Source organism: Trichomycterus rosablanca, chromosome 25, assembly GCF_030014385.1.
Source record: "Trichomycterus rosablanca isolate fTriRos1 chromosome 25, fTriRos1.hap1, whole genome shotgun sequence".
In the NCBI taxonomy this organism is placed as follows: domain Eukaryota; kingdom Metazoa; phylum Chordata; class Actinopteri; order Siluriformes; family Trichomycteridae; genus Trichomycterus; species Trichomycterus rosablanca.
In genome coordinates, this window is record NC_086012.1 from 4,365,131 (window position 1) to 4,390,662 (window position 25,532).

The 25,532-nt window shown below is 38.9% G+C and overlaps 1 protein-coding gene across 2 annotated transcripts; it reads right to left on the reverse strand.

Annotated features, from left to right (window-relative positions):
* Positions 1-376: 376 nt before the first annotated feature.
* porb (P450 (cytochrome) oxidoreductase b) lies at positions 377-25,351 on the reverse strand. 2 transcript variants are annotated; one of them, XM_062987733.1, is made up of 16 exons: positions 25,244-25,351; positions 22,075-22,258; positions 15,384-15,432; positions 14,890-15,018; positions 14,084-14,233; positions 8,511-8,635; positions 8,303-8,392; positions 8,066-8,164; positions 6,315-6,431; positions 5,635-5,753; positions 4,565-4,746; positions 3,744-3,893; positions 3,402-3,669; positions 3,064-3,209; positions 2,067-2,152; positions 377-1,799 (listed from the first exon to the last, which is right to left on the reverse strand). In XM_062987733.1, exons 2-16 carry the CDS (start codon positions 22,242-22,244, stop codon positions 1,655-1,657), a joined length of 2,025 nt encoding a protein of 674 aa, XP_062843803.1. In that variant the 5' UTR covers positions 22,245-22,258; positions 25,244-25,351; the 3' UTR covers positions 377-1,654. The 2 variants fall into 2 exon arrangements, with proteins under 2 accessions (XP_062843803.1, XP_062843804.1); XM_062987734.1 differs by lacking the exons at positions 22,075-22,258; positions 25,244-25,351 and adding an exon at positions 17,180-17,365.
* Between the last annotated feature and the right edge of the window lie 181 nt (positions 25,352-25,532).

Below are 25,532 nucleotides of genomic sequence, written 5' to 3' on the forward strand. Positions count from 1 at the left end.
CATAGTCTAGATGTATAATTTTTATTATGTTTTTTTTTTCAAGCGACTTACATTATGTGAATGATTTTTTACGCAACCCAGGGAACACAATGCCTCTTACTCTCTCCGTTTTGCTCTGTAAACTCTGGTCCCAAGATGTAATATAAAGCCTTCACAAGGGGGTGTTTGCATAGAAGTTCATTTCACGTTTTAGATCCTGTTAAAATTTGTTTATTTAATTACTTATTTTCTCTCCCTTTTTTATGGCTCACGACCAACCTAGGAGTCCCGACAAACTTGAATACATATGCAAACCGAATGATATGAGTGAAGTATTCGTTGCTCTTGTTTATCACTTTCTTTGTGGACAAAATACTTAATCAGGCAAAAGACACGATGTGATTAAATTTCAGTTTTATTTAACATGTCTAATAGCAGTAATATAGGAAACATTAATTGCATAAAACTGTATAATGCTGACAAAATAAGTAACAGCAACAGTACCATTTCCCATCCACAAAGTCTCTTTCAAAAATTCATTCATCAGAAAAGCTAAACTGCAAATTCCATTAATAATGACATGATAATAATATACGTTTTTCATAAGGCACAAGTTGACGTGTAAATAAAAGCTCAAAGGCCGACAGTAAAATTTAAATGATTGTGAAAGCTCTGCATCATTTCTTTCAACAGGTAAAGTATTACATATTTGCTGGTCATTTGTCATTTTAAAACTCTATAAACTGTTCTGAAAATTTCTTAGTTTTAACTGTACACGATTCAGTTGTGTACACACACACACACACACACAACACATTTTCTGCATGTACTGATACATTAACATTAAGTTGGAAAAAATACGGCAGTTAAAAACGTTGCAAATTCTGATGAGTTGAATAAAAAGAAGACACAAAACCGTAATCACATTGTCCAACAGGGTAGATTTAAAGTGTAAATGCTTTTCTTGTGTACTGCATGTGAGGAAAAAACACCAGAAAACTGGAATGTACATGATGAGGCTTCAAACGAGAAACATATCAACCGTAATGGATGCCCTGAATTTTATTGTTACATACTGAATAAAGTAAAGCGTATACTATCCTTATGTAGGCTACAGTACAAACAGCATTAAGTGCATAGGTTAAACTAATTGGGCCTCGGTTTTCAGTGCCTATTATTAGCTGATTACAGGGTCTGAAGAGGCAAATCTATTACATTTCACACTGCATCAACATGCTTCTTCAATGATACTTTCTGTTAGCATAAACTTGATTTTAAATACAAAGTCATAAAGTACTATGCATAAGACTAAAGGCTACATTCAGTAGCCCTCCGCTATCATAATACGTCCCGATATGAGTTCATTTTCACATTAGACACATTTGACATCATCATCATCAACGTTTGCTAAAATTAGAAAAAAAAATAAAAAAATCCTAACTGCATTTTGTGAGGCTTTACATCAAGAAGAACTTATAACATGTAAGACAGTTGAATATTTGGCTTAATACGTTTTGACACCACCAGCTATGATGTTAAACCTAGACAAATTTTAGACACACGAAAGCCACTTCATTCAGGCACTAAACATCTGTCCCTTTTTCCGTTTCTAAGTTTAAAAACGACAACAGTCCTCCCAAAATATCCCACAGACGAACAAACTTTGGGAGGCTCCTTAACTCCAGACGTCCTGTGAATAGCGCCCCTTGGTCATCAGCTTCTTGATGTAATCTGTAGCTTGGGTGCGAGTCATGCCACCCAATTCTTCTGCTATTTCATAGAAAGTGGTTTGGACGTCCCTTGCCATGTTACGTGCGTCCCTGGGGGAATAACACATTTAACTACGTTAAGATTAGATAATTGGCATTCACAGTACATAGCTGTTTCATTTTAAATCCCTTCAGTTTGCAGACATGTCTCCTGCTTGGCTAACTTGAAGCTTTTCTATTGTTATGGCGTCACTGTGATTATTTTAAAGTTAGTATAAATCTAAATGTGTCTTATGCAAGTGGATATGGGCCAATGCACTTACAGAAACAACACCAGAAACTAAGTTTAACCTTTCAATGCTTTTCATGGTGACTCACCCGCAGATGTAGATGTGAGCATTGTCTGTATGGATTTGCCTCCAAACAGCTTCCTTGTTTTTCTTCAGGAGCTGCTGCACATAAACCTGTTTGGGAACAAAAATAAATGAATAAAATAACTAAAATGCATTATAAAAAAGAAGCACGGTTTCCAAAATTCCTTAGCGTAGAATGTTTAAGTTCTATGTTAGTCAGAAGGGGCCAGTTTACCAAACATGTCTTAAATCAAGCTGAATGTCGCTGCTAAATAGCCTGTTGCACTAAGCTAACATGAGGCACTTTATAATTGTTTATAAACACACTAGGATAACCAGAAAATCCTGAGCCTTGCACCTGCAGGTGCACTTAACTTGGTGTAACATTTTAAAACTATAAACATGGATCATTTTTTATGTTGTTAATAATTTTCAACAATGTTATGACTGGGTGGCCTTGCTAAATCAAACTGTTAACCTTGCTAATGCATCATGTCTCGTTTCTAGGATTGTTTTCATTGTTTAAAAGTGTTTCCTAGAAACGTCTCTCGTGTAAATAGCTGTAGATGCGAACATGACATGTTTTAAAATACACTGTATTCATAGCAATGACTATTTATCCATGTGGTTATTGACTGGTGAAAAATTGCCCTGAAGATGACTAGAAATAAGCCTCAAGAGATTAAAAAAAAGGTTAAAAAAATATTCTGAGATCTACAACCCACAATACCATTTATACAGCATAAACAAGTGTTTATGTGGCATTAGAGAGTAGTCTTCGCCCAACTCGCATCAGTAATTGCAGAAACTTCTTTCAGAAGGCTTTTTAAGCTTAAATGAATAATTCAGACACTTAAAACTAACCAGATTCTGAAGATCTATAGAAGTACAAATTAACATCAGAATTGCAGGTTGACTTTATAGGATTTCTTCACCCCTACTTTCTCCAGTGTCCACCTGACCACCCTGAGACTTTAATAGCCTAGACTGAAACGAAGAGTGAAAACTGAAACCTGTGGTACCTTATGCTCCTGGTCCCTGGAGAAAGCCACATTGAGCTGTGTCAATGTTCCTGTCTTCTCATAGGCTTCCAGCTCTTCTTGGTACAAAAAGTCTTCAGCCTTGTGCCGGCAGCCAAAATACAACACAGTCTCTCCAACGTCCTTACCTAAAATTAAATAAACAAATAAATAAATAAACAGGTAAATTTAAAATGCCAGTTTAGGGCAACTTTTTTTTTTTCATTATGCATGTTGTATTAAAGGGAAATCAGAATGTCTTTCTGTCCAAGCTGTTTAATAACAGTGCTTATTCATTATTGCCTCTACACAACATCACCTTACACACAAACAGTCTTTACCTTGCTCCTTAAGCCAGGTGCGTTCCTGAATGAAGCCCATGAAAGGTGCAATGCCTGTGCCAGGCCCAATCATGATGACCGGGTTGCTGGCCTTAAAGGGCAACCTGAACTGGGACTTGCGAATGTACATGGGCACGGTGGCCTTGTGTCCGTTGTCAGTAACCACTTTGGATTTGAGCCAGTTGGTGGCGACACCTTTGTTGATGCGGCCCGTCTTCGTCCCGTACTCCACCACTACGGCGCAGATATGGATACCGTTGGGATGCACCTGTCACAGGAGGGCGCCGTTTAGCACAATGCAGCATAACGCTTGATTTAAAAGTATGTGAGATAAGTAAGCACCTTGGAGGAGGACGCGATCGAGTAATATCGAGCCTGTAAACGAGGTAGAAGCTCACAGAGATGGTCGATGGGTGGCCGTAAAGACGGTAAGTCATCCAAGATAGCCAGAATGTTCCGGGAAGAGTCTAAGACCCAGCTCTGGTACAGTGCCTGGTAGAAAAAAGACCCAAAAATGCAAAATAATTCTTAACTCTCAACGGTTGACCACAGTTCAGATCTTGACTGAGGATAAATTCTAGACCAAAAAGCATTTTTAAATAAATTAAATGATAAGCAGCAAAACTGATTTTTTAATTTTTTAATTTTTAATTTCAATCAAGGTCCATACTGAATCTTATTAAAGAGCTACCAAGTAACGACAAGCAATTCCACGATTAATAAATGCAGAACCAGTCTCCTGGTTTCACAGTTTACGTATTTTCCTCACAATGTTATGTTAAACACTTTAGGCATTTCCAAAACATCGAGAATCAGTTTCTCTCTGGAATGTCAGTGCTTCACTTCAGAGTACCTCATTTAAACTTTTGGTAAGGCTTTAAAAAGCTCAGCAGCAAACAGTGTCAAAGTTTATTTAGACTGAACTTTGATCGTAATGTCAAGCTGTAAAACCAGGAGTCAATGCGTCAAGTCTGCGGCCGCTTGAAAGTGCATCGGTAAGGGTAAGCTTTACTGCATCACTCCATAGGAAACAACGGCACAGCCAGCCGTGTATCACGTGAATGCAAGTGTTTCAATTTAAGACTAAGACTATATTAAATAACAACAACAGAACAACAGGTTCAATACATGTTTCTACTCAGTCATAAGGTACTGGTACGTACTTTTCCCTCGGGGGACGAGGAAGCCATCTTGCGCATGTTTTCCTGCTCCTTGGGGTCTGAGGCGTACTGTGCAAGCTCGTACAGGACGTTGGTTCGCGGCGAGTTTGTGATGTCCAGGTAGTGTGTGAGGGCTGTGCGGTAGGTGGTGGGGCATGGGAATGGGTGTTTCTTATTGGATTCCTCTGAAAAATTAAATCCCCACACAACATTATTAGGATACGACAAGCCTACATAATAACAGTATTTTGAATGTTATTAATTATGTTAGTAGAGACTGCAATACATATAACTGAGATCTTATTTCCCCAACCAATTGTAATATGAGAAATCTCTTAAAAAGACGAAGATAAGTTACATTTTGTGAGTGCAAAATTTGAGAGGTCTAAAAGCTGGTAAAACCTTTGAAATAATTAATAAATAACTGGCTGATAAGAAAGTGATGACCAGTGATGTTTGTAAGGACATCAAGTCTAAAGCAAATTAAAAGTAGGCAGTTTCTAGAGATGCCAAGAACAAAAGATTCACTTACATATTTTCAAATGCGACTCAACTAAAATACATCCTAATTAAACTATTAAACTTTTGGTGGAATTGTTCCCTTACACAGGAAATACACAATTTCTATCCCAAAAAATGGACAAACTAATCAGAGCTTCGTGACGCCGTATCTGGTAAAGTGGGTGTCGCAATGCAACATGGGTCCTAGGGATCTTGGTTCACTCCTCACTTACTGTCACTGTCTGACAAAGAAAAACAAGCTGAAGGTGGAAGACTCCTTAGAATTGCCCCCCTAGGTGGGAGGAAATAAAAGTAAATCCATGTGCCATGCCTTGTGATGGATTTATAGCTTGTACAGCACCCATTGTTTCCAGGTGCCGCAGAACCCCCATATTAATCAAATATAAGGAACATTTTCATCAAAATGCAACAAAAAAGCCCCAAAAATAAGAACACTATATGTCACTTAGCCCCGTGAAGCCCTGGTGTGACCTTGGCACTACGGTTAGTCACACCGCTTAGAGACATTTGAACAAACAAATGAGTCGTACTGCTCAATGTCAAGGTCATACCGTCAAGGTTGTTGAGCGTGATAACTGTATCAAGGTCCACGCCAAGGATCTCCCCGAGTCTGTTCACAATGCTGGAGTCATTGGTGGGATACACGGCCACGTGGTCTCCTGACTCGTACCTGGTTGGGTAAGCAAGGAAACATTTAGTACAATCCTAATTCCAATTAAGAGCACATCAACTGTTATCACACATGGGCTGTATGATCAGCTGCCTGCCTTATCAGAACAGGTAATCAAAAAAGTGTTTGCCTTTCCTTTGCTCTATATTAAAGCACAGTCTGATAAGACAATTACATCACATGGTGTAATAAAACATGTAATAAATCAAGCCAACTCCCCAAAGGCATCTAGTTATTTCCAATTCCCATACCTGTGGCACCCAAAAAAGATTCCTATTGATGATACAACTCTTTCACACTCGGTCTACTGACATTTTTAAAATACCAAGTCCACTTTGAAAATAATCAGTAATCCACATATAATTAGGATACTGATTCATGACATCAGATTAGAAACTGTAATCTGAACTGTATTTTCATCTGTTTCTAAACTAAAGTACCCTTAGATCAAGCTCTAATTCAACACATGCTTTTCTACATCAAACTAAATTCTATTACTTGAGCTCAAGACTGGTTGCTGCAATTTAAAGTACAGTAATTAGTAGTAGAAAAGTTTTTTACCTGATCTTTGACCCTGTGATATCCAGCTCCAAGTGCATCAAATGTCGATCTCCTCCTTTGTTGAGCTTGCGGTTAACAGTGACAGGGGCCAGGAAGGGATTTTTAGCATCAAAAGGCCTAAAAGAAAAGTTCAGTATTGTGTGTTACCTATTAATTGCTTTCACATGAATATTCTAAAGAAAAGCAGCTGCTTCTGTATTTCGGGTCACCACAATGAATAATTCTGGCGTGCATACCCAATTTGGGAGTTTTTAAGCCAAATGCCCTTTCTGGTGCAACCCTCCTTGTTATTTTCTAGGCTTGGGACTGGCACCTCCCAATGGCTAGGCTGTTCGCCAACATCCCTCCCCAATACACAGTCAATAGTGTCTGTGTATACACCCGATCAGTTGATAGCACCTCTGAGATTCAAACCACAGATCTCAGCAGCAGTATATATTTATATATTTATTTATTTATATATTTAAATGTTGTGCCACCAAGCACACAGAAGCAGAAAATAATAAAAAATAAAAAACTCAAACTAAAGATACACTCATAAAGAGAAAACAGAAACATGTGCACTACATGAAATTCTCTAATTTTCTTCGGGATCAATAAAGTATCTATCTATCTATCTATCTATCTATCTATCTATCTATCTATCTATCTATCTATCTATCTATCTATCTATCTATCTATCTATCTATCTATCTATCTATCTACAGAAATGTGTCTTTATCAGAAACAACTGCATCTTGTTTACTTTTCTGCCTTAAGTCAACCATGTTTTTGAGAACAATCATTTGGGAATTTTTGGGCTTCTAATACAATGCAGTATTGTGTATATATTGTAATATATACACAATAATGCATACAGAACTGTAAGAAAGGCTCACTGAGGAAATACTTCCTGGATTTGTTACCATGTAATAGACATTTCCTGAATAACGTAACTTTAAAGGATATTAAAGGTGTGAGAAAACAGCAAACTAAACTGTCCTGGAACAGCATTTCCTCTATGAATAATGCAGGGCATCCTGAATTATTGATGGCTATCTTTAAATGACTTCAATGGTCCAAATAAATATGTTCCAGCTGCAGGTGGTAATGAAAAATGTTTTTAAAAACCATAATTTAAATGGTTACACATGAGTAAATTACATCAATGAATATGCAGAGCTAGGTACTGGTGTCCTACGGTGTTTGATGTGGTAATAATAAAAAAAGCAGCTAACATTTGCTTTTTAATGGAAGGTCGCTGCTTCAAGCCCCACCACCACCAAACTGCTATTTTAAGGTCCTATGCAAGGCCCTTAATCAATTGCTTGGATTGTATTTGGTAACTATACTAAGTCTCTTTGGATAAAGCGTCTGCTTTGTGGAGAAAAGTATATGTAAAAATTCTGAACAGTAATATTTGTTAGGGAAATAAACAAGAGTCTGTATATTCTCATGAATTTAGGACTGAGAGTGCTGTTCTGCGCAAGAGCACATTTTAATACCCAAACCTCTTTTATTCTCATTAAAATGACAGAAGGTTTAAATCAGCTACATTTAGACTAACAATAACATGACGCCAAAATGAACACTGCTCCAATACCTGTACTCGACAGAATGCAAGACATCTTCATGTTCTGCATTACTTTACCTTATAATGACAGGTATCTATAGCTATTGTGTATTTTCTCGTTGTGAAGGGAACCATGAGGGCAACAGTACAGTATAAAAACGTAAAGTATAAATGAAAAGAAAGATTATGCATTACATACGGTTTCTGGTTCTCAAAGCTTTTCAAGCGTCCCAGTTCTCCTGTGTAGATCTTATTCATGTTCAGGTCCTCATGGACCTTCAGCTCATACTGACGAATGCTAAGGGTAAAAAAAAGTAATAAAATTAGACCAATACTTTCAGTAGAAAAAATTGTGTGTGTGTGTGTGTGTGTGTGTGCGCATTACATATATACAAATACTCTGATTCTTTAATTTCAGGAAGCTGTAGATATATACCTGAAATCTTCTCCAGTAGCTTCAACTCCGAAATGCTCACACACAGCAGGCCAGAACTGCTCTCTCCATGAAACAAAGTCCTCTTCAAGGCTATTGGGGGGAGGGAAGGTGTTAAACAATGAAATACAATCAAAGTGATCAGTTTTAATACCATGTTTATATAATAGAGGAACATAAGACTAGGCCAAGTTTAACAATTTTAACTTACTTGCCGTCATCGTCTCCCTGTCCGAGATCAAAGATCCTTTGGGCACCCAGCTCCAACAGCCTCTTGTCCACATACTTTCCCATGGCATTGTAATGCTCATATGTTTTATTGCCAAGTGCAAACACCTACAAAGGGAAAACACTTTGATAAGGCATGAAATGGTACAAATAGGAAACGGCTTTAATTTCTCCGTAATAAGAGAAACAGCACAGAAATGTTGCAGTGTCATAGTGCTATCATATTCTGACAACTCTACTACTTGTGCTACGACTGCCCAGTAGATTAAACAAGTTGATAAGACATTCAAAAGGTCATTCATAACAGTAACTAAAGAAAAAAACAGCAAAACTTAAGACAAAAACCCTTCCAGCTAGATCTTCACTTACCGGTTTTTATCAACTGGTAAATCAATTTTGATTTTCTTTTTAAACTAGTGTGTGTGTGTGTGTGTGTGTTTGTGTGTGATGTAGCAAGTAAAAGACTTCATGTGTGCAAGAACACTGCACAACTGCTGCTGGTGTTGAGATGGCCTTTGATAAGCCTTTAAATGTATCTCAGCACAGCCAGATTAGAACAGAACATTTTATTAGGCAGTTAGTATCTACAGGGGTTGGACAATGAAACTGAAACACCTGTCATTTTAGTGTGGGAGGTTTCATGGCTAAATTGGACCAGTCTGGTGGCCAATCTTCATTAATTGCACATTGCACCAGTAAGAGCAGAGTGTGAAGGTTCAATTAGCAGGGTAAGAGCACAGTTTTGCTCAAAATATTGCAATGCACACAACATTATGGGTGACATACCAGAGTTCAAAAGAGGACAAATTGTTGGTGCACGTCTTGCTGGCGCATCTGTGACCAAGACAGCAAGTCTTTGGGATGTATCAAGAGCCACGGTATCCAGGGTAATGTCAGCATACCACCAAGAAAGACAAACCACATCCAACAGGATTAACTGTGGACGCAAGAGGAAGCTGTCTGAAAGGGATGTTCGGGTGCTAACCCGGATTGTATCCAAAAAACATAAAACCACGGCTGCCCAAATCACGGCAGAATTAAATGTGCACCTCAACTCTCCTGTTTCCACCAGAACTGTCCGTCGGGATCTCCACAGGGTCAATATACACGGCCGGGCTGCTATAGCCAAACCTTTGGTCACTCGTGCCAATGCCAAACGTCGGTTTCAATGGTGCAAGGAGCGCAAATCTTGGGCTGTGGACAATGTGAAACATGTATTGTTCTCTGATGAGTCCACCTTTACTGTTTTCCCCACATCCGGGAGAGTTACGGTGTGGAGAAGCCCCAAAGAAGCGTACCACCCAGACTGTTGCATGCCCAGAGTGAAGCATGGGGGTGGATCAGTGATGGTTTGGGCTGCCATATCATGGCATTCCCTTGGCCCAATACTTGTGCTAGATGGGCGCGTCACTGCCAAGGACTACCGAACCATTCTGGAGGACCATGTGCATCCAATGGCGGTGCCGTGTATCAGGATGACAATGCACCAATACACACAGCAAGACTGGTGAAAGATTGGTTTGATGAACATGAAAGTGAAGTTGAACATCTCCCATGGCCTGCACAGTCACCAGATCTAAATATTATTGAGCCACTTTGGGGTGTTTTGGAGAAGCGAGTCAGGAAACGTTTTCCTCCACCAGCATCACGTAGTGACCTGGCCACTATCCTGCAAGAAGAATGGCTTAAAATCCCTCTGACCACTGTGCAGGACTTGTATATGTCATTTCCAAGACGAATTGACGCTGTATTGGCCGCAAAAGGAGGCCCTACACCATACTAATAAATTATTGTGGTCTAAAACCAGGTGTTTCAGTTTCATTGTCCAACCCCTGTATATATATATATATATATATATATATATATATATATATATATATATATATATATATATATATATATAAAAGAGATGGGACGATCGATCGGCTACGAATCGGTATCGGCCGATTTTTAATCAAAATATGCTATCGGCGATATTTCCTAAAAGTAGCCGATCCGATCGTGTGATATATAAAGACCATGTTAAGTTAACAGCTCAGTGGATTGATCCAGACTTTGAGCTACGAAGCACCAACCATCACATCACCATTCATCAACAATCGTACAGAAACCATCGTGAAAGCTCTTACGATGTAATTTTGCTGATTGTAATATTTACTTTAAAAAGATAATTCAACCCGGTCACATCTGAGTCGATTCTATCAGCACGTTATATAAACTCCTGGTTCACTTTGGTAAATCGTAAGCGGTTCTTACTTGTGATGTAGATGAGAACAGAAGACGTTACAGAGCCAATCCGAGGCAAAAGTTTATTCATTACCAAATTCGTTAGTTCAGGATCATCTGCTGAACTTTTAGAAAACTTTTAGCTCCTTAGACGGAACAAGTCTGACTCGGTTACAGATCTGTGGTAATAGCAGTTTAATGAAGCTTTTTAATGTAAGAGAGTCACACAGAATGTTCTGTAGTAGCTGGTGTTTATTTAAAACCACGACATTTAATTAATAACAGTAAACACGGAGAGATAACTGAGAAGAGAAACTTACACTTCACATAAAAACGAATCAACTCATGAATCAATGAATCACTTATAGCGATACTGTGAACAAAGCGTCTCTTCTAAAGGCGCACACACACACGCACGCGCACGCAGCTCCGGTTTATCTTTACTGTGAGGCTCTTTTTACGTTTATTTACTGCTAATCCCCCCCCCCCCCCCCTTCCCGAATCGGCTATCGGCCGATGTCCCTGAGAGGAGATCGGAATCGGTGCAAAAAACCCCGATCGGTTATATATAAATAACACACACACACACATATATATATATATACAGTATATCATGCTGCTTTATGTATGTATGTATATATATTTATCATGCTGTCTAGTGTGTGCTACACTGGCTGGCCTGCAGTTCAGACCAGTCTACCATTAAAGATGGGTGGCACATTATGAAGTGCTAAATAAGACAACAAAGGTGTATTTAGTCCCTAAACTATTATTAAAGGATCAACTGTAATATAACAGTAGTAACCCACTTCTGTTCCAGCTCTTTTGAAACATGCTGTGTGCATCAATTTTGGTTATATTTACAGATAGAAGACAGAAGAAGGTAAAACATTAATTCTGGAATTTTGAATTTTATTAACATTTTAGATACTATCTCCATTATTTTAGAATTGAGGTTTGTAAACTGTGTACAATGGCAATCAGAATCAGAAATATCAGATTATAAAACAAAGGCACAAATACAAAGGAAAAGTACAAACAATAGAGGATGCATTTATAGAGTATTGTTTCAAGACGCATGTCTGTAACCTTTCATGGAAGGAAGAGGGACAATGGGCCTTTCAGATTAGCATGGGAAGCAAATTCGAATGCTTAGAAGCCTAAACGTAGCATATATCTAGCTGGCTTCCTTGGCTAAACTAGGTGACTACTGCTTAATAGGAAACATTTGTAGTGAATATACCTTAATATATCTCAACAGGACAGAGTTGCTTTGACTGACTAGAATGATTTTAGCTCTGTGGGTCCCCCAAACCTCCCTACTTTGCTAGTTATGACAACGTGACAACAAAAAGCAATCTTAAAAGTGTCCAGCTAATTCAGTTCATACTTTAATAGCCGGTATGGCAAAATTTTGGTAATTCATGTTTGATTGTTCAGCATCATTATTTTACTGCCATGCACTCACTGGAACGCGTTTCTCAGATGCAGTTTTCTAACGAATAGGAAAATCTCACTTCGTTCACATCTCTTTAACATGTACATCACCACTTCGTTTGTATTAACAAAAACAGTACAACTTGAACCTAATCGCATCTTTAATACATTTCACTTTAACTCTTATTTGCAAACGAAGCAGCAAAGAAAAAACATAAGAGAGCAGCAAGCAAAGAGGAACACGGAGTTCTGCCATTTCACCTCAAGTACTGTTTTTAAGTTAGATTCCCAGCATGAAGAACACGAGCAGAGCCGGTTTTTCAGCAACCAAACCAAAGCCTTTTGTAATCCGACTTCAATGAGCAACTCTCATCTCTGAATGCTAATTTAATCTTTAATCTGCTGTGTAATGCAGAGCTGGAGCGAAATGAAATGCGGAACAAAGCAGCAGCTGCTGTTTTATCGCCGGGTTTCCATTTGAAACACGCTGCAACCTTTTGTAGATACCAGAGCCATTAATGCTCAAAGAATGGCAAGGGTGTTATGACCACCTTTCTATTTGTACATTATGTGAAACATGACAACTGAGCTTCCAGCCTTGTAACTGTCAGTAAATCGACCTTTCCAAATCAGGGTTTCTATTTTAGCTTGTGACTACACATTCATACATGTTCATACTTCTTGTACAGTAATTCTGCTTAGTCAGCGGGGGTTTTCTAGATTTCGCAATGTTTAAGAACAAGGCTAATAATGACATAGCTAATAATGACTATGAGATTTCAGCAGTGGTGGAATAACGTGTTTTACCACTCTGCCGCCAGAGCACCAATGAAGGAACATTAAGTACATGTCGATTTTATTTTCATTAACCGCTTTATTGTGTTGAGGATCGTGTTTAATCCGGGTCCAGCGGAAACACTGGCCGCTTTGGCCACCCACCGCCCACTCAGTCGGCCATAGTCAATCATGTCTGTGTAGACTGCCGGATGGTCAGTAGACCAGCTGAGATTCAAACCTGGATGAGGGCTAGCATAATAGACCACTACACCACATTTGAGTTAACCATACAAACTTCTACACCTTTAATGAAGGAGGTTGACAAATACCCAACATTTCAGACAACAGTTTTTTTTGTTAAGAAAGTACTTAGTTTAGTTATTTTGCAATCTTGTACGCAGTAGATGGTTTCCTGTGTGGTCATCAGTTACTTACTAAATAAGAGAAGTGTGACAACATTTTAGAATCAAGTATGACCCTGCTTTACCCGCTCTCTGTCACTGCCTTGTCACCGAGCAATGGTGTGCTTAAGAGAAAAACAAACTGTTACTAAAGGTCACCGAGAGCTTATCTGTGGATGACATGGCATTTTGCAATTCATGCTGGTTCAGAAATTTCAAATGGGTGTAAACTGTAAACTTGACCGCAGGCAGGGTGAGTAAAATAGAAGAGTCATCGAGAATGGGTTTTTAACATTTAAACAAAAGCCTTAAATAAATAACAGGTCACATTGTAGAGAGGATTCTAATAAGATATCAAACTTATAAGGCAAGTTATTTAGACTCACTTTTCAGACAGCGATTACGGCGATTGCATCACCGCAGTTTTCTCTTACTAAGAGAACACAGTTTTCCACAGGCCATTCAAACCAATGGGCTGAGGCGGCACAACCTGCTAGCATGCCAGCTAACATCTAACTCCGTGTACCAAAAATGGTTAAACGGTCACTTCGAATTAAGGCACCTTAGTAGGCAGAATTTTAAGGCATCTAAGAATTCGGACAGTCTTCTTATCAGGAGTGAGTGTAGGATGTTGTACATGCGTCTATGTAAAGAGATCACTAGATTTTCGGACCGACCCATGGAGTGACATGAAAGTACAAAAGATTTAACTTGCCGTGAAATTGACTCCATCTAGGTCCATGTCGCCCTCCTGTAATAAATCATAGAAGTCCTGGGCGTTATCTGTTGGGTCTCCCTCACCATACGTGGCCATGCAGAAAATGGCCAAGGAGTTGTTGATCTCTTTCAGCCGACACAGTTCATTCTGAAAAAAAGAGAAGGATGTGGGGGAGAGAAAGAATTGAAAATACAAACTAAAAAAATCCACCCTTAACATGTCGCACAGCAATATGTTTACACACTATTTATAGAAACTTCTTTTTCCCTAAGATCCCATTAAACAGTGGCTGGCTTGACATTAGTGCACAGGAAGCAAACTGTAGCTCACAACATTACTCTGCTCTTCTGAAAGATCTGGTCAAAACAGCCAAACTACAGGTGCAATCAAAAATATTTAGAATAGAATAGAATCTGTATCGTCACTATGCACTGGTACAATGACATTTCGTATGGCATCTCTTCGATAGAGGTAGTCGCAGCAGTATAGAAAAAATAGTAGCAGTAAAAAAAAAATCACAACCACCAGAATAAAATAAGGATTAATTACTAATCCTTCAGGTTGAATGATTTAGCAAATGAACAAAGACAAATTTTGGAAAGTACTGAGGCTGGGGGTTGAATAATAGTGCACATGGATATTTGTCAAGAGAACTAAATGTTTTTTATTCATATGTAAAATTACCCGCGTCAATAAATATTCTCTCTTTGCTTACTGATACTTCTTGTTGGATATTTTACTTTAATTCTATACATCACTATAATACCATTGAATACCTGTGAATAAAGGAACAAAAATATTACCAAATCATATTCCTCTGGATCTGCTGCCATACCCTTCATGCCATAGCGCTGGGCATCTTTAGACAGTCGGTTGGCAAACTCTTCAGCAGTACCGGTTTGGGAGCCGTAGAACACGACAATGTTCTTGTTCTGGTGATTATAGAAAAAGAAAAGTTACGTGTTTAATCACATTTAAGGTGGACAGTAATTAACTAAGCATTTAGTGCATATTCTATAAAATGTTAGTCAAGTGACCATGACCAAACTGCATAGGCTAACAAAATTATGACACGCCATGAACTCAGTTTTAGAACGGTGCTTTATTCATATACAATAACACTATCATACAGCATGTCAGGTGACCCCCATGATTTGAGGTGTCTGTACAGGCTGTGTATGAACTATACAGACATAACAAAACTCCAGACTAAACAACTTTATTATATTTTAAATGATATTCCACGATGTTTCAGTTCTAGGCTTGGCAAAAAAAATGATAAAGTACATATACGTACTGTTTTCTTCATCTTTTCGATGAAGCTGGTTTCTCTTGCTGCCGCGGGTCTAAAATAAAACATACAGATTTTTAGGTGATTGCAAAAATCATTAGATTCGCAAAAAATAAACAACTTATGAACTTGGACAACTTAGACTCCTTTAAATTCAGTCAAAAGGGGCAAATTAAACAAACAACCTTCACAATAAATTTTGAGAAAACAATTCAAACATTGTCAGCACTAAAAATCACCTCCAGCTTGCTCATTTACAGGCTGTTAAATCAGTATCAAAATTATTACACAAGAATTAAAAACACCTAATTATGGCTTATGACTTAGAGCTTGTGCTTTCATTACCAAAACATTTCAAGAACGACAAACTGACCAATCACGTGCAGTGTATTTAAAAAAGCATGAATCAGTATAATTCCATTTTTTACCCATCGATCCACACTTACTGTAGATTACAGTAGTAAAGTATGGAGGTGGGAGCATCATGAGCTTCTCTGTAAATAGTACTGGGGTAATTAACATAATTGACGGAAAGATAAACTGATGTACCAGGACATATTACAGGGGAAGTAAATCTCATCTGCTAAGAACAAAACAGCGTTTAACATAATGCCACAATTACTCATTGAAAATGTATCAAGGATTTTAATAAAGCAGATCGTTTAGAAAAATTACTGTAACCTTAAAAAAAAGCAGTGGGTCAAAATTAATACATAATACTGCAAAGAGCTTAATTTATAATTTTCATTTGTGGTGATAGAATACTTCTTCAGTGTTCAGTGTTTATAAACATAACACAGGCATAGCGGGTGGAAAGTTAGCTCTTAACTCTTTAATAAGTTTCTCTTTAATTTGCCGTTTGATTAACAAAACAATCAAGTTTCCTGAACCCAGTTCTTATTTTTGCTAGTTTTTTATATTCTCATGTTTTTAAATGATAGTTGGCAAAGTGCTATTACTTTAAACTAAACTACATTTTACACAAAAACTGCAGATGAATACTGCCGCTTAGTAGCAAAAAAAAATTTGCTAAATAGCAGTATAACACCTTGTACTTGTACATCTTTTGACTTGCAGCTTAAAGAAAGTTTAATTTTATCCCCTCACTTTGACAGCTGTGCATGGGAGTAAAATGCCAGTATTTAGTCAATATTATAAAAAACAGAAAGACCTCAGTGCAATTCATAAATGTTTAGACTGAAAGCACTAGCATAAACACAAACAGACAAAAAAAACTATTTTACTGCCTGTAGCATTCTAGCACACTCTCTAACTGATACTTCATAAAATTAATCATATCCTTGTAATATAAATTTAATTTCAGTAACCTGAAACGCACATGGAGTAAAAAGCATCCCATTTGTCTCCTAGCAACTAAACTAATCTCAGCTTCTTAAATCTCAGCAAAAGACGTTAATGTGTGATCATTTACATCAAAGCTATAAAGTCTAGAAGAAACAAAGCCTTGCTTTAGCAGACAATCCATTCTTTTCTGTGCATTTTTCATTGTCAGAGACACAGGATGAAGTTTGGAGTGTAGCGGGTTTGCATAACAGAGCATGCTCAGTGTCCTATTAACTTTGGACTATGGTCATTGTGAACCCTGAAAATAACTGTGCCGTGTGTGACTGCACTGACTAACAGCAATTTTAAACCACGTACAGAACACTGTGTTTTATATTAACAGTGTCATGTAAAGAAAGTATACATACAGTACTTACATTTGCTTGTTGGATTAACCAATACGTTTAGCATTAATCATGCTTCAGCCAGCCAAAAACAATTTCAGGTTAAAGACCCACCTGTTGGCAGCAGCCAGTTGCTCCTCGGGTAAGGAAAACACACAGCCCATAGTTTTAGAAAGCCAAGTTAAACCCAAAAACCAGAGAAACTCGACCAATAGCCACGGCTCACTAAGGCACTACACACTCTTATAACAAGAGATTGCATCTAATTTGTATAGCAGCTTTTCCCCAGCAAAAGTTTGCGGCAGCATCAAACAAAAAAAACGGACGAAAAAAAAGAAAAAAAAGACCTTCGCAAAAGAAAGACTCAAGTATCGCAGTTTGTTAAAGATGTCATGAGTAAAATCCAGAACAGATGACTAGCGAAAAGCTCCACAACCTCAACTGCACAGGAGGATATAAGCAATTGTCCAGTAGGCATTTCCTGCGTCACTGAGGACTGACGGAAGGAGCGAGCTCCGTGCTTTCCATTCTCACACACATGCACACCCCATCCGCCCCATGTGAGGAACATCTGGCAACCACAAAGGCTGTTTTGGTGGGAAAGAAACCAAGGCTGTTTAATGAAATCAAATCTCGAATAAAATATGCAGCAGACCAGCACTCAAACTAAAGTAAAAAAAATAAATGAAATTAAAAACAAACCAACAAAATACCAAAAGCTCAATAGTAACAACTCTGTAACCCCGGCAACAGTTGTAGTAATGACAATGTTACTGCATTTGCGAGAGGAAGAATGACTGAACGCCTCGGGCTTTTAGGCCCACCCCGTGCTCGCTGCAGCTCGCTTCTGATTGGAAAACGTGGACTGCCATGGCAACCTCATCCGTCATAAAAGCCGTCTCTCTCGACAAGCCAGGCCCTACGCCATTCAGGAACGCAGCGAGAGCAAATTAGAGACGCTCTTTGCTGAGAAAGGAGGGTGAAAAAAAGCAGAAAGAGGAAGAACAGAATGGAGCGCTTGTCTCTCTGCTCAACTTTCCACCTTTGGAGAAAGCCCTGGCTGGCCTTTCCTCTCACGCTCTCCAGGGAACGTTTAAACGAGGTTCTGGGACACAAAATAACAAGCGGGGGCCCCGGACAGACTTAACACAGATACACTCTCTTTCTTGATGATTCACTAGGACAGTTTAGAATACAGAATCGAAACTGTATGATGGGAGCAGGGGAGAGATCCAAGAGAACACAAGATTTCTTTTTCATAAAAGCTTTGCTGAAGTGAAGATCCTCCCCACTGTAGAGAGTAAGTAAGGAAGCAGGGAAAAGAGAAAGGAAAGTCTGTGTGTGCATTTTCACAAGTACTCAAAGTTCTTGTTTGAACAACTGCCATGATCCATAATTACTGGGGGCTTTTTTAATCCTGCTTTATCCTGGTCAGGGTTGTGGTGGCTCAGTTTCCCCAGAATCAATGGGCACAATGCAGTCGCACACTATGTACAAGATGCCGAATCCCCAGACATAAGCAATCATGTCTGTATCTAGACACCCAATTAAAATGATAGAAATGATAGATTTATTGATCACAGAAGTTTCCACTATGGTTAAGACAGACGATAGTGGTGGCGTGTTTCCGACTTTCCGACTACCAGTAGTATTACACAGACCCGAGTAAAGGTCTGTGGGTTAACAATCGGTCATGCAGCCCGCACACTTGAAATTAGCTGCTCCTGAACTATGCCAACTTTATTTATACAGCAGCGAACCGTGACGTTCGGCTTGCTTCCATACGTGCAGTCTCCCACAAGTGCATTCCATACGTTCAAAAATGTCGGCTCTGCTTATAGTCAGGTCTACTTTAAAGGCACTATATTCACTTCCCTGTTCACAATTGATATTGACGGCACACAGATGTAACCTTTTTCACTGGCACACACTGTTAGGATTGGTGTACCATCAAAATCTTTCATTATTTCTTACAGAATGCAAGGCTGTGTGATATGCTTTCTCAGATGCATGTTATAAAGATGTCTGAAATATTTGGCTCATAAAGTAGGTTTTAGCCACCTGTCAAACCAGTAAAAGGGTAATAAACAGGTTTTAGGTTAGGAAAAATGTACAAAAAAAACACTGTTAATACTTGTTTGTCAATGCAAAGCACATCTGGGAAGCCCAAATTCACAAAAGTCCTGGTAATTTTCAAGAACCTTTGTTGCTCTGGACAAACTTTAAACCATCAATTTAGCAGATCATCAGATTATCTTTTCTTTTCAGGAAGATTATACACGGAACTTGGAGTAATCAGATTTCCCTGTGGGCTAAAGAAGCTAAATAGATCTGCAAATACACAAGAGGCTATATCACAAGCACTGAATTAACTTAAAGTTAGTGGCATGTTGTTGAATTCTATAGCGCACACACACACACACACGTACGTAGAGCGTTCTGAACTCTGTATCACCTGCATACAGTGTATCACAAAAGTGAGTACACCCCTCACATTTCTGCAAATATTTTATTATATCTTTTCATGGGACAACACTATAGACATGAAACTTGGATATAACTTAGAGTAGTCAGTGTACAGCTTGTATAGCAGTGTAGATTTACTGTCTTCTGAAAATAACTCAACACACAGCCATTAATGTCTAAATAGCTGGCAACATAAGTGAGTACACCCCACAGTGAACATGTCCAAATTGTGCCCAAAGTGTCAATATTTTGTGTGACCACCATTATTATCCAGCACTGCCTTAACCCTCCTGGGCATGGAATTCACCAGAGCTGCACAGGTTGCTACTGGAATCCTCTTCCACTCCTCCATGATGACATCACGGAGCTGGTGGATGTTAGACACCTTGAACTCCTCCACCTTCCACTTGAGGATGCGCCACAGGTGCTCAATTGGGTTTAGTCCATCACCTTTACCTTCAGCTTCCTCAGCAAGGCAGTTGTCATCTTGGAGGTTGTGTTTGGGGTCGTTATCGTGTTGGAAAACTGCCATGAGGCCCAGTTTTCGAAGGGAGGGGATCATGCTCTGTTTCAGAATGTCACAGTACATGTTGGAATTCATGTTTCCCTCAATGAACTGCAGCTCCCCAGTGCCAGCAACACTCATGCAGCCCAAGACCATGATGCTACCACCACCATGCTTGACTGTAGGCAAGATACAGTTGTCTTGGTACTTCTCACCAGGGCGCCGCCACACATGCTGGACACCATCTGAGCCAAACAAGTTTATCTTGGTCTCGTCAGACCACAGGGCATTCCAGTAATCCATGTTCTTGGACTGCTTGTCTTCAGGAAACTGTTTGCGGGCTTTCTTGTGCGTCAGCTTCCTTCTGGGATGACGACCATGCAGACCGAGTTGATGCAGTGTGCGGCGTATGGTCTGAGCACTGACAGGCTGACCTCCCACGTCTTCAACCTCTGCAGCAATGCTGGCAGCACTCATGTGTCTATTTTTTAAAGCCAACCTCTGGATATGACGCCGAACACGTGGACTCAACTTCTTTGGTCGACCCTGGCGAAGCCTGTTCCGAGTGGAACCTGTCCTGGAAAACCGCTGTATGACCTTGGTCACCATGCTGTAGCTCAGTTTCAGGGTGTTAGCAATCTTCTTATAGCCCAGGCCATCTTTGTGGAGAGCAACAATTCTATTTCTCACATCCTCAGAGAGTTCTTTGCCATGAGGTGCCATGTTGAATATCCAGTGGCCAGTATGAGAGAATTGTACCCAAAACGCCAAATTTAACAGCCCGGCTCCCCATTTACACCTGGGACCTTGACACATGACACCAGGGAGGGACAACGACACATTTGGGCACAATTTGGACATGTTCACTGTGGGGTGTACTCACTTATGTTGCCAGCTATTTAGACATTAATGGCTGTGTGTTGAGTTATTTTCAGAAGACAGTAAATCTACACTGCTATACAAGTTGTACACTGACTACTCTAAGTTATATCCAAGTTTCATGTCTATAGTGTTGTCCCATGAAAAGATATAATGAAATATTTGCAGAAATGTGAGGGGTGTACTCACTTTTGTGATACACTGTATATGGGTGTGAAAGACTGCAGTAAAGAGTTAGAAAAATGTCACACAATCTGTGTACCTCAGATAAGAGTAGTGTAATCTGGCTCGGTAAGGTAGCACACTCAGTTGTTCTGGCCTTTAGCACAGAGCGAGTACAAATCAATAGTGTAGTTGCAAATATGCACTCCGGTACACCTTAGAATAGTGGACTTTAAGTCAAGTGCAAACCAGAAGCACCAAGTACAACCATATATGTAGCATATCATAGCCTAGCGGTTAAGGTACTGAATTAATAATCGGAAGGTCACTGGTTCAAGCCCCACCACTGCCGTTGGGCCCTTGAGCGAGGCCCTTAACCCTTAATAGCTCAGACTGTATACTGTAATAGCTCAGACTGTGTACTGTCACAGTGCTGTAGGTCGCTTTGGATAAAAGCGTCTGCTAAATGCAGAAAGTATAAATGCATGTTTCTAAAACATATACATGCACACTCAGTTGCCTAAATGAGCAGCAAGTACAACCTGCTCTTTTGCCTCCAGGTCTTTTGCCATTTTTTGACACATGCTAAAACCTAGCAACCTAGAAACTGTGTTAAGAGCAGCATCAGACAGAACATGACAGCTGGAACATGTTAAGCCATCCTTCTTATCTATTCTCTCTTTCCAAAGGTGGTGTCTGATACAGTAAAGAGCTTGCAATATTATCTCATGCACCTGATCCTTTTATCTAATACATTCAAGTTTTAGAAAAAAGCTGTGAACTGCATAGTCTATAAACAATAAACAGACTAATATAAAAATATATAAAATTCAATGGGTGCAAATTACAGAGTAAAAATGACATTTTAAATCACTACCACATACCACAGTTTAAGGACGACCCCTTTCAACCAGTTTTAAATTTAAAACAGTACAAATATATTAAGAGCTTTTATGTAATAAATATAAAAACAATCAGTAAGTCAATAAGTACTCACGGGGTTTCGATTTTTCGAAATTCGGGAATGGGCTCAGGCTTCTTGCGGAAGAAGAACCAGTATATGATTAATCCCACGATGAGAGAGAACAGAAAGATGTCCAGGTTACTAAAAAGCGCCTCTTCTTCATTTAGCTCTGGTTGCGTTTTCTCCGCCTGCTCGTCTGCCATGTCTGTGATGAGCTCTGAAAAATTATGTTGTTCTGGTTAGAAGAAAATATATATAAAAAATACTAATAAAAAACAAATAGGCTAAAGAGAGCAGGCTGATCGCACTGCTGGGGATTTAAAACCTGGAGCCCCAGCAGTAGTGGGCAAGCGTAATTTACCCCTGTGCCACCCGAGCGCCGGTTTTAATTATTTTGAAAAGCAATTTTAGAATGACAATAAATAGCATGACAGAAAACACTCAGTATCTTTTTGTTAGACAGACACACATATTTTAATTATTTTTTACCCTTATTGTGCTAAAGAATCATTGTTATTCACTAACTACTATACAATTTAAAAGGGTTTTTTTTCTGTAGTGACTATAAATGATAAAATCAGAGGAAAGACTGTAAAAGATCATTTATCACCACCTTGACAACAAATGTTTGATTTAGTATCTCTGGCAACTGTTCCATATGTTATCAGGGCATGTTTGTTAACGTCCCCAAGAGGCACCCTGTGATGTTCTCTGGTGTCTAAATGAACAACACTGAACATAAAGAAGTGTAACGACAGTTTAATCACTGCAACCAGACATCATATTTAATAAAGGAAAGCAGCAGAACATACAGTTGTAATCGGCAATACACAACCCCTCATTTTCAAAGGTATTATGGTGATGACTATAGAATAAATAAAAAGAATTACTCAAAAAAGCTCAGTAGTCTCAGCAGCAGAGAAAGAACATTTAATACATAAAAGTAATTTTGAGTTTAAATGAAAAACATTTAGCTCTTCTGACAAGTATCCATGCACACTACTATTCTACCCCAGCCTCAGCACTTGTTGGAACGTCCATGGGCAAACAGTTCTAGTTTTGATTTGACTCAGCAGGCCTATTTATATTCCTTCTGCAGTTCACCCTTTCTGTTCGTCTTAATCAAGTGTGACGTGCAGTGTGAAGTTTGACCATAAAGTCATTTGTTTATCTTATATCACTGCTAAAGCAACATTTAGCAGTCATTATTGAGTTCTCAATGGCTTAATCATGCTGTAACTCAACTTTAAGTCATATGGAGTAGCATGAGGCTTTAGGATTAGTAAAATTATGTAGGGGCTGAATAATTGTGACATGGCAGTATTAACAAATACTACATCATTCATATTCTTTGTTCATTTGCCATACTATTTAACTGATAAAGACTTCATTTAAAGCATATAAATCCTTTCTTTCTGGGGGGGGGGTACTAGTACTTTCTACTAGTAAACTAGTACTAGTTTACTAGCTGCAACTAGTAAAATGGAAATGTGTTGGTGTAATGTGTACATTTACAAAAATTAAATGATAGCTAAAGAAAATCAACAATTGGCTATAAAAAGATTAGAATCTTAGTATAATTTCTGTACTCTAACCATGCATTATTTCAAAATAGGGATCTTTAGCATCGAACTTAAATATAAAACACATCACAGAATTTCATATCCACATGGTTTCAAACTTTACTGATTAAATGGAGCTTAACACGGTGAAGGTGGAACTAATGTAGAACAGTACGATGAAAATAAACACAGTGAGCAGAAAATGCTCATCATGATAATAATGAATGCAATAAAGATGCAGTCAGTATATTAAAGCTCTTTCTAAGGGCATTAGTGGGGTTATTATATGATACAGTTTCTACCTTTATAATGGGACAAAACATTATAATAGAGGGTAAGCTGTAGCCTAGTGGTTAAGGTACTGGACTAGTAATCGGAAGGTCGCTGGTTCAAGCCCGACCATTGCCAGGTTGCTGCTGTTGGGCCCCTGAGCACGGCCCTTAACCCTCAATTGCTCAGACTGTATACTGTAACTGTAATGTAAGTCGCTTTGGATAAAAGTGTCTGCTAAATGCAGAAAATGTAAATGTAAAATAGTAGGATGATTACATTATTGATTAACTGGAATCCAATCATTTCCTTTGGGTCCATCCATCCCATCCCATCCATCCATCCATCCATCCATCCATCCATCCATCCATCCATCCATCCAATGCACAGATTGAAGCTGCCTTAGCTCTATAAATACCATTACAACTAATAACAATACATTCATTTTTATTAAATGTTTTATCCTGGTAATCCTGCCGGTGGTAGCTCATCGGTTAAGATACTGGCTTGAGGATCGGAAGGTTGTTGGTTCAAGCCCCTTCACCTCGAACCTGCCACTGTTGGCCCCCTGGGCAAGGCCCTTCCCTTAACCTAAACAGCTTGTTCTGAATTCAGTCCCAATAGTACCAGTCGTTGAATAAATGCTAGTTAATGCTGTTTCTATTCTCCACATGAGCTTGTAATAGTTCCAGCACTGCACACCTGATGTTTAATTCTGTCTGAATCAGCTGGTTTGCCACCAAACTTATAGCACAACTCGTGTCTGCTGTTGAACTTTAATGACTCTTTGCACAATTGATTCAAAAAGTTAAATCAGTTCAGGTCAGAACCTTTGAACAGCTATTCCAAAAGCTTCATTTTTGCCATTCCAAAACCAGTTCTAACGTGTGTTTCAGGTTACTGTCCTGCTCAAACACAGAACAGTGTCCAAGATGAAGAATTTAAAGGGGGATTCTCATTCATTTGTTTAAGTTGACGTTTTTGTGTTCTCATGATATGGTCCCTGTGAACTGAATGGAGTTTATTTACACACTATACATATTTTAAACGTTTTAAGTGGAATTTATTGTGAATAGCTGTCACAGGTAACGTTATATTTAACTGTACCAGCAAGCTAAACTAGGTTAGCAGCTCAACAACACGAATAACAGCTCGACAGAGGCTGTGTTCCAAACAGCTGCCTTTACTATAAGTAGTGCACTACATCTAGGCTTAAAATCAGAATTATATACACTCTATAGGTTAGCTGATTAGATAATATATATGCATTTGGGATTCTGCCGGGCTCTCCTCAAGTAGTCAGTCCAACGACCGAAAAAGGTAAAAAGCGAAGATTTTAGAAAGTGCCAATACTGCAGTGTGAAACATACCTTAATCCGTGCGGTGTCTTTTTTTTTTTTTTTTTTTTTCAATCTGTAAGTCGAAAATGTGGCAGAGAACGAGCTAAATGTCCAAAAGCTAAGATAACTTATCTTCAGACTTATTACACTGACAAGCGGGTTGCACGACACGAGATCCCAACGTCACCGCCTCCACGCACAGTGCTAGCTCAGTCCATTCATATACAGGGGTGCGCTGCTATTCAGTTCCTAAATAATCACATTTAATAAATAGTTTTAGCAATACACATAATTTAAAAAATATTTAAAATTATTATGC